The 14,730-nt window shown below is 36.6% G+C and overlaps 1 protein-coding gene across 1 annotated transcript in view; it reads left to right on the forward strand.

Moving 5' to 3' along the window:
* LOC117908238 (chromosome transmission fidelity protein 18 homolog) overlaps window positions 1-8,621 on the forward strand; it is a 32,064-nt gene extending 23,443 nt beyond the window's left edge. The window contains exons 5-10 of the mRNA XM_034821867.1: window positions 4,991-5,077; window positions 5,515-5,616; window positions 5,703-5,768; window positions 7,555-7,665; window positions 7,751-7,812; window positions 8,573-8,621. Of these exons, the coding sequence (XP_034677758.1) occupies window positions 4,991-5,077; window positions 5,515-5,616; window positions 5,703-5,768; window positions 7,555-7,665; window positions 7,751-7,812; window positions 8,573-8,621 (477 nt within the window). The remainder of the gene's footprint in view (window positions 1-4,990; window positions 5,078-5,514; window positions 5,617-5,702; window positions 5,769-7,554; window positions 7,666-7,750; window positions 7,813-8,572) is intronic.
* Window positions 8,622-14,730: the final 6,109 nt, after the last annotated feature.

The raw sequence follows: 14,730 nt of genomic DNA on the forward strand, positions 1-14,730 counted from the left end.
GAGTGAGGCACAAAATCCTCTCGGGTTGACTCACCCATTTCTCTACCTCGCCTAACTTCTTCAACTCCGACCACTGCAACAGAAATTGTGAACACCTATCCCTCATCTAACACCTCAATCAAAGCTGAGAGAACTGACCGTTCTTTCATTAAAATTCTCACCCTCGCCTTGCAAAGATCAAACAATTTCAACGTTTGCCAATCGATCTCTGTCACTGTCCCCCACTGCTCCACAATTTTCTTCAGATGTTCCTTAGACCATAAATGAAAGGGCAATCCTCGTAATTTTATCCATCCTCCTCTGAACTTTCCCACGACTTCCGAATTTTCCCTTGGCGACCACCTTTTCAACTGGATTGTATACCCTCCTTTAATCTTGAGAAACCTTAAATCTTGGAGAGAGAGAGCTTCTTCTATAGTTTCTACAAAAAATAAACCTTTTCTGCCTAAGAAGGGAACGATAGTCACCACACCTTTTTGCCCTAATCTTCTCGCCAGAGCATGACCAACTTCAACCCAGTTATCACAATCTGCAGTACATTCGCACACCACAGCTCTCGCCCACCTCCCAATAGGAACAAGGCCTCCTCTCCTCGATCCTTCTTCTCTGATTACATTTGCGAAGGACCGATACAAAGGACCCACATGTTTGTGGATAAATCTTTCCTCACTGCATTGCCTTCCCTTTTCATATAAATTCTAGGAGGGGACCACCAATATTGAAGACAACGCACTTTTTAGTTTCTCCCAGCCCCTGCCCTTCTCGCCCTCAGGTATTACTAGGAAAGTTGACTTTCTGTTGGAGGCGAACTCCGAAAGCCTTATAAACCTTCCATGGTTGTTGAAGCATACCTCCATTAAATGGACATTGGATTTTCCTCAGTGTTTTCTGTTGAAACCCATGTAACTCTTCAGTTCGATGGCCTTCGTTAAATATTCGATCAGCCACCCAACCTCTTCCTTTTCAAAACCTAAGGTGGAAACAGAGCCTCTACTGTGCTCTGTAAGCGAGCACCATTTTCCACCGGACTCGCCTTCAAACCTAACCAAGAAGGTCTTCCTCTCCACAGAGACCTTCAACGTCCTTACCATCCTTTCTAAGTATAGGTACAGAGTCAGGCTCATTTAACCATGGAGGACCAACAAGAAGAGCTAGCCATGGACATTAAAGGCTTCAAAAAGGGGGAGATCATGCATTTAGAAACCCCATTAGCAATGTTGGAAAAACCAGATGCACCCTGCCCTCTTGTCGAGGCTAGTAAGTCTATTTCTTATGCATTTTCCTTTCGTCTAAATTGATCTTAAGTCTTGAAATATACTCAAAAATCAACAGGATAAGCTTAAGATTTTGTAACTCTTCTGCATTGGTGTTAGAAAAAAAGATAGTGTTGTTTGCAAATTAAAAATGTGACTCCCTAGTTCTACTCCTGCCTACTAGGAACCCTTTTAGAATCTTTTTTTTTTTTTTTTTTTTTTCATTTATCTGTACTCTTTAGAATACCTCTTTCCTCTACCCTTATTAGCATTTTGCTTTAAACATTTGTTGTAATGGCGAAAAGAAGATGACATAGTGAGTCTCCTTGCCTTAATCCTTTGTCTGCATCCCTTGGCATTTCCATTTCCTAAGATTGCAAAACTTGTTGAGGAAAAACATTCCCTCATCCATGATCTCTATCTAGTAGTAAACACCTTTTATCTGGTGCAAGGTCCAAAAAAACCCCAATCAACATGGTCATTGACCTTTTCAAAATCCATTTTAAAGACCATTCCTTTCTCTATAGATCTCCTTGGGAAATGTAGATGGTTTCATGAAGGACTCTTTGGCAACTTGGAAGAACCTTATCTATGATTTTATACAAGCTTGGGACTAAGCTAATAGGTTTAAAGTTTGATATTTTGGTGGCTTAACTTCCTTTTGGCATAAGAGTAATGAAGGTAGCATTTGTACTTTGGTTGATTACCCTGTTATTATGAAACTTTATAAACACTTTTAATACATCCTCCTTCATCACATCTTAACATCATTGAAATACTTCTATGGAGAAACCACTTGGCTTAGGAGCCTTTTCTTTGTCTAACTAAAAGACAACTTTACAAACTTCCTCTTAAGGGAAAAAGTTGACTCTTCGGTCAACATTTTGATCGTGTGGGGATGCTTGTCGAATGTTTTGAGGATGAAGTTTTGACTTCCTTGTAATGGTTGGAGACTAGAAAGAAGGAAAGAGATTCTAATCAAGGAAAAAAGAAGAGCTCAACTTTTGGAAACGATTCTTAACCTTAGATCTACTTAAGAGAAGAGGATGAGTGTTAGCTAACCATTGTTGTTTATATATGAATTCATAAGAAAAAACCGCAAAGCTTGTTGAGTTCAAACATCCCCTCATCCATGATTTCATCTTTTAGTGAAACCCTTTCTATCAAGTGCATGGTACAAAAAAACCTCAATCCACATGGTCATAAACCTTTTCAAAAATCAATTTTGAAAACCACTTCTTCCTTCCCCGATTTTCTCCTCATCCACCATTTTGTTAACTATTAATATCGTGTCTAGGATTTGTCTCCCCTCTACAAAGGCATCCTAAGAAAAGTGGATAGTTTTATGAAGGACTCATTAGATGCGGCCTAAAAGAACTTTGGATATGATCTTAATACAAGCTTGTGAGCAGGTTGATAGGCGTAAAGTCTAACATTTTTATGGTTTCTTTTTCGGTACTAGAGCTATAAAGGTTGCATTGATGCTTTGGGTAATTACCTTGTTGTTATGAAACTCCATAAACACCTTTAATAGATCCTCTTTACCACATCCCAACACTCCTTAAACACTGCTCTGGAGAAACTGTTTGGCCCCAGGGCCTTTTTCTTGTCTAATTGAAAGACAACTTTACAAACTTCTGCAAAACAGTTTGCGTTTTTTTTTTTTTTAAATAGGAGACCAATCCAATTCTTCTAGCTTCTATGAATCTTCAAGGGGCCTAACATAAAATTTCTCGAAAAATCCCACTAAAGTAGCTCCATCTTCATTCTCCAGAGATATAATGATTTTTTGTTTCTCCTTCCATTAGCCACCTAATGGCAAATTTTGAATTGTAATCCCCTTCTTTTACTCATCTTACCCTATCCTTTTGCCTCAAATATACCTCTTCCTTCAACAACAAATTGTCCAACTCTCTTTTCCTTGAAGTCCGGTGAGCTACAAGCCCTGGAGACAAATTAGTTCATAGACATCAATGTTCACTATACCTTTGAGAATATTTTTTTTGCTCTTCTTTATGTCTTTAAATACACCTTTATTCCACACTTTCAACTTTGATTTGACAAATTATAATCATTTCATGAAACTATGACCTTCTCACCCTTCTCCTTGAAACTCTTTCCACCATGAGCTAAAACTATCTTTAAAGTTTGGGTGAAGCAACTACATATTTTCAAATCTAAATGGAGCTAGGCCTTAATTGAATGAGTTGGTGTCTAACACAATTGGGCAATGGTTAGAGGTGAACTTGGGTAAGGTTTCTTGGAGGCTAGGTGGAAAGTTTTGCTCCCAGTTATTTGAAAATAAGAATCTATTCAGCCTCTTGCAAATAGGGGGTTCTTATAAATTGAACCAAGTAAATAGAACATTTCTAAGTGGAGGATCAACTAACTCACTTTCTTTAATGAAATCATCGAAATCTCTCATGCAAGGGGTTAATCTTGAACTGCCCATTTTTTTTTTTTTCTGAAATTCTCCTCATGACTTTGAAGTCACACCCTACACACCAATTTGGATAGGTTATAACAAAAAGACCTAATAGCTTTGTCTAAAAGTCCCTTCTAAGAGTTGGACTACTGGGACCATACACCAAGGTAAACCAAAAATATCCTCCTCCATTGGAAGCTAGCCTAATTGAAATTGACAAAGGTCCTACAAATGAGTCTAAATAGATGTGTTTGCTTGAATTCCATATATTAAGATCCTTCTAAAAACCCACAAGTTGGTAAATTCCCCACTCCTTGTTTCTTGATGTCCACACATTGCCTACAAATCTCCTTTCTCATTCCTTTCTCTTTGTTTCTGGAAACATTACAAAGTTTGGAGATTCATGAAGGAGAAATCCTTCACTACTCTCCTTTTCTTTCTAGACTCCAGTCCTATTATATTCTAGCTTATGATTCTCATAGGACCACTATAAATCCTCAAACATAGCATCAACCCCTGCAAATCATCTCTTCTAGTGATCGAGGGCTTGTACTTCCCCTGAGATACACTTTGTCCTTTAGTTTCAAACTGTTGCATCCCACTTCTCACAATGCTTGACTAGCTTGACATTCATGGCAGCCAAAATAGATGAGACTCTTTCCATGTTGCTAGGGGTGAGGCCTATATGAAAACATGTTCACTATTTGGACTTGATTGTCCTTATTTATAAAGGAGAGAGAGCGAAGATGTTTGGAATGGAATTAGATATAGTTGGACAGTCTTTGAGTATTTTTGGAGTATTCCAAATGGTCTACACCTGTTGAAGTATAAAGTATTAGGCAAGGCATGCTTTATAGCATGAATGCTCTAAATGTGAAAAGGCATTCATGAAATGAGTTTTTATGAATGGCAACACCTACAAATGACAGAGCTACAAATAGATACATTCATAGGGAAGTTGGTGAGAAACCAGTCAAGTACAAGGTGAGAAAATCGATTAATATGGTTTAGCATCAGCTTCAATAAAGTCAAATAACAATTAAGAATGAGTGAAAAGGAGGGATATGTTTCAGGATGGAGGTGTTGCAAAGATGAGGAGAAGACAAAATGGATGTAGAGTGAGGTGGTTAGAAAACACATGTGTGGACCTAGATAATCTAATGTCAAGATAGAATTTATATAGTCTATATATTACTGGGGCAATGGCTTCATTGAGAGATACTTTAATTACTTGGTAATTTATCCCTTTATTTCTTATTATTATTGTAATTTAATGAAGGCCCTTTGTAAGTGAAGCTCATGTCTGCTGCAGATCCTCTTGCTTTGTGGTCCCCCAGGACTTGGGAAGACAACACTTGCACATGTGGCTGCTAAGCATTGTGGATACCGTGTGGTGGAGGTTTTGTTTTTTACTTCTCTCACTTGGATAAATGCTTTCTGCTGTATCCTTCTTTTTTTTTTCTAAATTAAGTAAAATATCGGCATGCATGTTACATGTGCATATTATTCATTGCGTTCATTAGGAATTGTTTTATGTCTTTTATGAATGACAACTCTAGGTTTTATATGACATTTATCAATAAATTGACATCTCAGTTTAGGAACCGATTTTTATTATCTTTTTATGTTTTCACATGTGACAGATTGGAGTTAAAAAAACTTATTCTTTATTTTGGTGTTGAAGGATCAAGTGTAAAAGCCTTATGTTCTTGTTCTCAGAATACTCATCGTTGTTATTATTTTCTTAGGCTTCTATGTCTTGGACTTTCACTTGTGTTTCACTATAGCTGAAGGGCATTTTACGGACTCTCTATGCTTTTGTTTTTTCCTTGATAGATAAATGCTAGTGATGATCGGTCATCTTCAACAATTGAAGCTAAAATCCTTGATGTGGTCCAGATGAACTCTGTCATGGCAGATTCGAAGCCCAATTGTTTGGTGCATTTCATTTTTCAACCTTTGAAGTTTGACGTTCATTTGTGTAGTGCAAAGAAAACAAAAACATAATTGCACTCTGAATGTAGGTGATTGATGAAATAGATGGAGCTCTTGGTGATGGCAAGGGTGCTGTGGAGGTTATTCTAAAAATGGTAATTGATATGGTTTTTCATCTTTAGACTGTTATTATTTTCATGAATGTTTCCAAGACATGCGTTCAATGGTTGGTTTTTTTTTTGGATAAGCTTACCGATCTACCAATTTTCTTCTCCAACAATCAGGTTTTGTATATTGCTGGTATAAGCTATTGCCTAGTCTGTGCATTATAACTAAATTTGGAGAGCTGAAAGAACTACTCGTACATCATATTATTGTCATGATTGGATTGTAGGTAGACACTAACATGTACATGGATTAGATGTGGGTATTTTATAGACATGAAACATAATGAAAATTATGTTTGAACTCAATTTTTTTCTCTATTCTTTGCAAATTTATACCTTTTTATATAGAGAAAGAAGATCTGGGAAATATTACGAGTTTTTAACTATTGTTTCATCATATTTCATTTCCTTCTTGTTTTCTTTGGTAAAGCAAACAAGAGAACATGAATTTCCAAGATCCAAATAGAAGGCTAGTTTCCTAGCTAAGGTGAAAGTGGGCTCGACAAGTTTTCCTTTATCTTGACTCCAACTGATTGCTATTCCTTTTTTTTTGATAGGCAAACTGGTTTCTATTCCTATAATTAACTCTTAATTAGAATAGTAATCAATTACTTATTATTAATTCTACTAAATAATAGTTGCACTCCTAGACAAGGAAATTACAATGAAACCCTAAGCTTTCTAATTATTTCAACTATGGCCATCCATGAACCAATATCCATGAGTAACTTTGGAAGAAGATGAAATTTTTTATCAAACTGATGTGCATTTACATCTAATAATCCTTGAAGCTTAATTAAACATCTTTTAATCACCAATTACATTTTAATAAACAATTTATTAAAAATCATTGGTTGGTCACTAGCGATTTATTCAGTATTAGCTCTAGGAATACTTTACTCCCTCTTAAGAGAGAGGGTGGGTTCCAAACAAAAAATAAGTTTTGTCATAGTCTTAACACGAGCTACCTAGGTTGTTGAGGTGTTTATCTTGGACAATTTGCTTATTAGTAAAACAAAACAACTAATAAAAAGAATTGAGTTCATTACTTTCATGAAGATTAAGATCTTATTGAATTTAGCAATTAGGAGAATTGTTGAAATGCATGATATACATTGTGTGCCCACATCCTACAAGCCTGTGCTTTAAGGAAAATTGGTTGTCTAACATGGCATCAAGGTCTCATTTGGTAGGAGGTCATTTGTTTGAACTTCACCGCATGTTTATTTCCCCATTTTATTAAACCCAAAGGAGGCTATTTGTAGTTTGTTTGCCTACAGACTTGTGTATCTCTCTACAGGATGTTACAGTTACTTCTAGTTAGTGTTAAGCTTTAGGAAGTTCATTTTTTAGAAGTATGTGGAACTAGAACTTTGACTTTGTATTAGTTGTTTGGTATTGATTTGTTGAAGTTGAAGTTATGCTTCTTTTTATGCTTTTATATATATATATATATAGCTTCTTTTTATGCTTATATATATATATATTTTGGTAATCAAGGAACCTTCCATGGCCAAGCCCTTAGGACTCTCCATAGGGACTCAAACCTCGGGGTGCTCCCGGTGCTGACAGTCCCGCAATAATCAACACTAGGTAAATTCAGGGTATTATTAGTGACATGATTTGAACCTAGGACCATGTGCCACTTACTGGGGCCACACTTCCTTGTGTTTGCCCTCTTTTTATGCTTTTAAATATTGATGTTTTATTGTCTATTGTTTTGTAGAAGAAGGTTATTTTTCAGATTAGAGTGATATGTTTGCTGTTCATGTAGGTTTCTACTGAAAGGAAAGCTGATAATAGGAAGGGAAATGTTGCTAAAGTAGATGAGTCAGGACAGATATCCTCAAAAAAGGGGCATAAAACTGCATCATTGTCAAGACCTGTAAAATCAGAATAATCATTATTGCTAATTATTTATTTATTTATTTATTTTTATCAACGGTTTGCTGAATGGGTATCATATGCAGGTGATTTGCATATGTAATGATCTATATGCACCTGCCCTGAGGCCTTTGCGTCAGGTAGCAAAGTGAGTCTTTCTTACTGCAAAAAATGTATTATGGGAAACTTATGTTGGCTTCTCTTTGCCAAAATTGTAAGAGGCTATCATAGGGAAGTCTGGACCTCTTATTTATTGAAGATGGACGTGTGAAGGAAAAATTTAAAATAGCAGATAAAGGCACTACACTAGATACATTTAAGAATTGCGATTGTAGTTTATCATTGTATGCTGCAAAAGTCAGGTTGGGTTTGGTTCCTAAGACCGTGTTATGATTCAGTTGTGGATTCTGTTGTTCCTTGTAAAATCTAGTTTGTGTTTTGGCTAGCATAAAATGTAAGCTTAATATATTTTGTTTAAAGAAATATTTCATCTAGTTCTCATTGTTTTGTGCTGGGATCCCCATATCTTTTTGTTCTGTTTGCCATAAATATAAGATTACTATTGATATCTTGAGGAATTTCTATGCTCAAGCATTTAAAAGTGCGGTTAAAATGATGTCTGCAATTGGGTTTAAATGTCATGTCATGCTTTGTGCAATTGTGCCGTACAGTGCTAGATCAGTTGACTTCATATTAATGCTTCACCTGACAAGTTAATAGCAATTGTGGAAGGGATATCAACATAGCTATGAATGGAGTAGTGCATCTTAAAAATGCATTGTTTCCTTATGGTAGTGATCTTGGTATGATAAGTATAATAGAAATTGGTTCAAGTAGTGCGTGATATTTATTTATAGTTTAAGCATGTCAATAATTGTTACCTTAACAAGTGATTGCTATCATTACAGGGTTCACATTTTTGTTCAAGCCGACAGTGAGTCGTGTGTAAGCAGGTAATGACTTGCTAAAAACCATACTGTGCACTGTCAAGTACTTTCAAGTTTATCATGGTGCCTTCCTGTTGAATGACAGTTATTTATTTAGTTGGGTTTAGCTTGTGACTCGATCTTGGCCATGGTATCATCAGAACTCAATATTGATGACACTGCTTCATTGATTTGCTGAGTTATGAAATAGTTGTAAAAAATGCAAAAAAAATGGAAAAAAAAAAAAAAAACTAAAACTGGTTAAGACTTGGTAAAAGGATCAAGCTACACACTGTAATATTGATCTTTAATAAGTTGAAGAATAGAGTTTCACGGGAATAATTTTCTTTCACTGAGATTTTTCTTTTATAGAGTTTACAGCATATACAAATCCTTTCAAATTAGGAACTAAATCACTGATTAAAAGGAAAGAATAACTCCTAACAATTACTTTCCTAAAAATACAAAGATTGACAACTAATAAATAACTCCTAATAATTACTTTCCTAAAAATACAAAGATTGACAACTCATTAATAATTTACAGCTTTACAAAGTTATTTCTTTCCATATCAGTTTCGGTTTTCCAACACTCCCCCTCAAGCTGGCTTAAAGATATCTTCCAGAGCCAGCTTGCCAACTAGAAAATCGAATTGCCTCTTGTGTAGTCCTTTGGTGAAGACATCAGCCACTTGTTCCTCAGTAGGGATATAGGTCATACAGACCAATCCGTTGTCTATCTTCTTTTTAATGAAATGCTTGTCCACTTCCACATGTTTGGTGCGGTCATGGAGAACCGGATTGTGAGCTACTGAAATTGTTGCCTTGTTGTCACAATACAACTTCATAGGAGATGAACCTGTCATCTTTAACTCTTCCAGTAATCTTCTTATCCACATAATCTCACAAATACCATGAGCTACAGCTCTAAACTCAGCCTCAACACTACTTCTAGCAACCACGTTCTGTTTTTTACTTTGCCATGTAACCAAGTTGCCACCTACAGATGAACAGTACCCAGAGGTGGACCTTCGATCCACTGTGCTTCCAGCCCAGTCTGCATCGATGTAGGTTTCAATTTGTAGGTGTCCTCGTGACTTGAACAGAAGACCTCTACTTTGTCCCCTTTAGATACCTTAGAATCCTGTAAACAACTTCAAAATGCTCTGGTCCAGGCGCATGCATAAACTGACTAACCATATTCACTGAGAATGCTATGTCAGGGCGTGTATGAGATAGGTAAATCAATCTCCCAACAAGTCTCTGATAACGATCCTGGTCCTTCACATTCTTGGCTTTTGTAGGTTGCAGTTTTACATTAAGCTCTATAGGTGTTTCAGCAGGCTTACATCCTAACATACTTGTCTCATCAAGAAGATCAAGAATATACTTTCGTTGATTTACAAAGATACCTTCTTTGGACCTAGCAAACTCCATCCCAAGAAAGCATTTTAATGCCCCCAGGTCCTTAATCTCAAATTCCTCAGCAAGTTTCCCTTTCAGCTTCTCTAGTTCATTGCAATCATCCCCAGTTAACACAATATCGTCAACATACACAATTAAGATGGCTACTTTACCTTCATTTGAATGTTTGTAGAATATCGTGTGATCAGCTTGACTTTGAATATATCCATAATGCTTTATTACTTTGCCAAAGCGCTCAAACCAAGCTCTAGGCGACTGCTTAAGTCCGTATAAGGACTTCTTCAATTTGCACACTTTCCCAACTCCAAAACTTCTTCAAAACCTGGTGGAGGACTCATGAACACTTCCTCCTCTAGGTCTCCATTAAGAAAGACATTTTTAACATCCAATTGGTGTAAGGGCCAATTGGAATTTACTGTAAGAGACAACAAAACTCTAATCGAGTTTATTTTAGCTACGGGGGCAAAAGTCTCTTGGTAGTCTATCCCATAGGTTTGAGTAAAACCCTTTGCCACAAGTCTGGCTTTGTATCTCTCAACACTTCCATCTGCTTTACTCTTTATTGTAAACACCCATTTGCACCCTATAACTTTTTTTTCCCTTGGTAAATCTACAACCTCCCAAGTGCCATTCTTTTTTAAGGCATTCATTTCCTCAAACACTGCCAATTTCCAACCCGGTTCATCTAGTGCTTCTTGAATATCACAAGTTTTGAAATATTTGTAGTGAATGCTCTATAGTTGTTAGAAAGGTTACTATAGGAGATATATTTGGCAATGGGATGTTTAGTGCAGGCTCGGGTTCCCTTTCTAAGAGCAATAGGGAGATCAAGGTCAAGGTCCTGTGCAGGAACAATTGGGGCTGATCCTAAACCAGGTTCGGGTGCAGATATTTTTGGACTTGGACCAAAATGTGATGGTAAACTTAGATCAGTAACAGAAGAAGAAGAAGCATGTATATGAGTAGGAATAGAAGGAGGGTTACCTGAGACATTTAGAGAGCCATTGCCCAGGGCTTTCGGTTGACCATGTGCTGGGATGATCGACTGGTCTTTACTTCTTCCAGGGGCTTTTTTCCTTGAATAAACCACAGACTCAAGATTGTTTCTATTTTTTTTCATTCGTAGTATTTCTTTTTCTGATAGACCAATTTTAGATTCGGATTCAGTAGGCTTAGTTTCCTTATTTTCTTTTTCAAGAGAGATATCAAGAATTACACTAGGCAAAGGTTCAACAATTTCCCAAAAATTTGGTTCCACTAATTTCTCCCCCTGAAGTAAATTTTTGGTAAAATATGGGACATTTTCCATAAAGGAAACATCCATAGTTGTGTAAAAATGTTTTGTAAGGGGATTAAAACATTTGTAACCCTTTTTATTAGGAGTATATCCTACAAAAACACATTTTTCTGCTCTTGGGTCTAACTTAGATGTTGACCTTTTTGGAATGTGTACATATGCAGTGCAACCAAATATTTTCAAGGGTAATTCAGAATTTATTCGAGATTCTGGAAATACCTTTTTCAAGCACCAAAGGAGTGGTATTACAAAATTTTTGTAGGCATCCTGTTGATTAGATATGAAGCAGTTAGTATGGCATCCCCCATAAGTATTTTGGAATATTCATGTAAAACATCATAGCCGTGCTACTTCTAACAAGTGTTTATTTTTACGTTCAGCTATTCCATTCTGTCCAGGGGTATCAGAACACGATGATTGATGTAAAATTCCTTTCTTGTTTGAAAAGGTTTCCAAAACTTTAATAAAGTACTCAGTCCCATTATCAGATCTCAAAATACTGATTTTTGTTTGAAATTGGTTTTCAATCATTCTGTAAAATTCTTTAAAAATCCTTTCGACTTCAGATTTTTCCCTCATTAAATATACCCAACAAATACGTGTATGGTCGTCTATAAAGGTCACAAACCATTTTTTTCCTGAAATTGTGGTTACTTTTGAAAGTCCCTAAACATCACTGTGAAAAAGATAAAATGGTTTTGATGCATGGTAGGGTTTTGGAATGTAAGTTTTTCGTTGGCTCTTTGCCAATAAACAACTTCACATTGAAATGATAAAGGATCAACCTTTTGAAATAACATTGGAAATAAATGTTTTAAATAAGAAAAACTAGGATGACTTAATCTGCAATGCCAAACCATTATTTGATCATGAATAGAAAGAGAACTAATACTACTTAGTCCTTGAGCAATTTTATTACTAGGTAAATTATCCTCGAAATAATAGAGACCATTGATCATCCTAGCACTGCCAATCTTCTTCCCCGAGCATTGGTCCTGAAAAATACAATGGGATTCATAGAAGATAACACAACAATTAGAATCTCTAGATAATTTGCTAACAGACAAGAGATTACAAGTAAGTTTAGGAACATGGAGAACAGATTTAAGATCTATTCCCTCAGAGATTTTTATTAGACCTTTTCCTGCAATAGGTGAGAAATTACCATCAGCTATCCGAACCTTTTTATTTCCAGGACACGGTGAATAGGATTCAAACATGTTTGAGGAATTGGTCATGTGGTCGGATGCTCCAGAATCGATTATCCATGGAGTAGATTTAAAACGACAAGATAGAACATATAATTCATTACCTGCGTGTGCCAAAGAAACACTAGAAGTACCGGATGTCAAGTTGGATTTCAGCAGTGCAAGAAGATGCTCCATTTGCTCAGTGGTGAAGGGGCTGGTCTCAGCCTCATTAGCAGTAGGAATAATGGTTCGGCCTGGTTTGTCACTTGTTTTTCCTTTCCAATTTGCAGGTTTCCCATGGATTTTCCAACAGTTCTCACGAGTATGACGAGGTTTGTTGCAAAAATCACACCAAATCCGTGGTCTTTCATCTGATTTGCGCTGAAACGCAGCAGCTTTATTACAGCCTCCACCCGTGGTAACCAAGGCTGAACCTTCAATAGCAACTCCAGGTCCCTTCTTGCCCAGCATCACATTCCTCCGACTCTCTTCTCTTCTAACTTCTGATAAAACTTCACCAATTGAAGGCAGGGGTTGTACTTCAATGTTTCTCCCCCTTACCTCATCAAACTCGACATTAAGGCCAGCCAAGAACTTGAAGATCTGATTGTCTTCCATGGTCTTCTTATGATGAAGTCCATCCTCGGCAGATTTCCACTCATAGGTGTTGAAGAGGTCAAGGTCTTGCCAGATCCGCTTCAAGGAGTTGAAGTACTTTGTGACGTTGTCCTCCCCTTGTTGTATCTCACCAAGTTTGAGGGTTAATTCAAAGATCTGGGATTGATTCCCTAAATCAGAATACATTTGATTTACATTCTCCCAAAGCTCTTGTGCTGTTGGATAGCACATGTAATTGGAGCTAATGTCTTCTTCCATAGAATTCACAAGCCATGTCATCACCATGGAATTCTCAGCATCCCATATAGCATAGTTCGGATCATCCACTGCAGGAGCCTTCTTTTCACTCGTCAGGTAGCCCATCTTTCCACGTCCTCTGATGTACATTCAAACTGATTGAGACCATCTCAGAAAGTGGTCACCATTCAAGCGAATCGTGGTGATTTGGACAGAGTGAGATTCCGAGGTGGTAGGACTGATTTTTGAAGAATCAATGATGATAGGATTGTTCAGAGAAGGTTGAGGAACAGTAGTGGATTCGTTTGAAATATCTGACATGGTATCAGAGAATAGGGATTGAAAGAGAGGAAGAAGGAGGATTTCGGCAAGCAAATTGCTAGCTCTGATACCAAGTTGAAGAATAGGGTTTCATGGGAATAATTTTCTTTCATTGAGATTATTCTTTTATAGAGTTTACAACATATACAAATCCTTCAAATTAGGAAACTAAATCACTGATTAAAAGGAAAGAATAACTCCTAACAACTACTTTCCTAAAAATACAAAGATTGACAACTAATAAATAACTCCTAATAATTACTTTCCTAAAAATACAAAGATTGACAACTAATAAATAATTTACAGCTTTACATAGTTATTTCTTTCCATATCAGTTTCGGTTTTCCAACATAATCACGCTAACATATAATATTTAAATAACAAATATTAGTTGTTATTTTCTTTAATAACGGGGAATCCACCCTGATGGCAAGACATTTATCTTGACTGCTGGTGAATAAACTTTGGGTGACATTGGCTCACCCCTTTGCTCTACACCATCTAAATATTGGGGAGGTTCGAATTCAAGACCTCTGGTTCATTGCCAGAGGGCACTATGGCTGAGCTACACCTTTGGGGACTAGCTCTTATCAGAATATTTTCTTATGTGTGGCATCTGATTTTAAAAACTGAATTGACTTTCCTTCATTATTTGAAGATAGGAGATCATTCTGAAAGAGTGAAGTTCAATTCTCTCAAAGAATTCTATTATTCAATTTCTTTTCTTTTGTAATTGTTTTTTTTTTTTTTTTGGGGGGGGGGGGGGGGGAATAGAATCTTACTTACTTACTTCAGGCACTTGGGGTTAAATCATTGATGAGTTGATTTGATTTCTATTGCTGCTACAAATTATCTAGTGCTCCCAATATTTGTTTGGTTTTGCCATGCATTAGTAATGCGTTAGTGGATAATACTGGTATTTGCATAAAGTATTATGGCCTTTAAGTATTGACAACTTGCTTGAGGCATGCTCTCTCTCTCTCTCTCTCTCTCTCTCTCTCTCTATCTCTTCTTTCTTCTTATTTTATATATACTGTAAATCTAAATCAGATC

This window comes from Vitis riparia, chromosome 19 (genome assembly GCF_004353265.1).
Source record: "Vitis riparia cultivar Riparia Gloire de Montpellier isolate 1030 chromosome 19, EGFV_Vit.rip_1.0, whole genome shotgun sequence".
Lineage (NCBI taxonomy): Eukaryota > Viridiplantae > Streptophyta > Magnoliopsida > Vitales > Vitaceae > Vitis > Vitis riparia.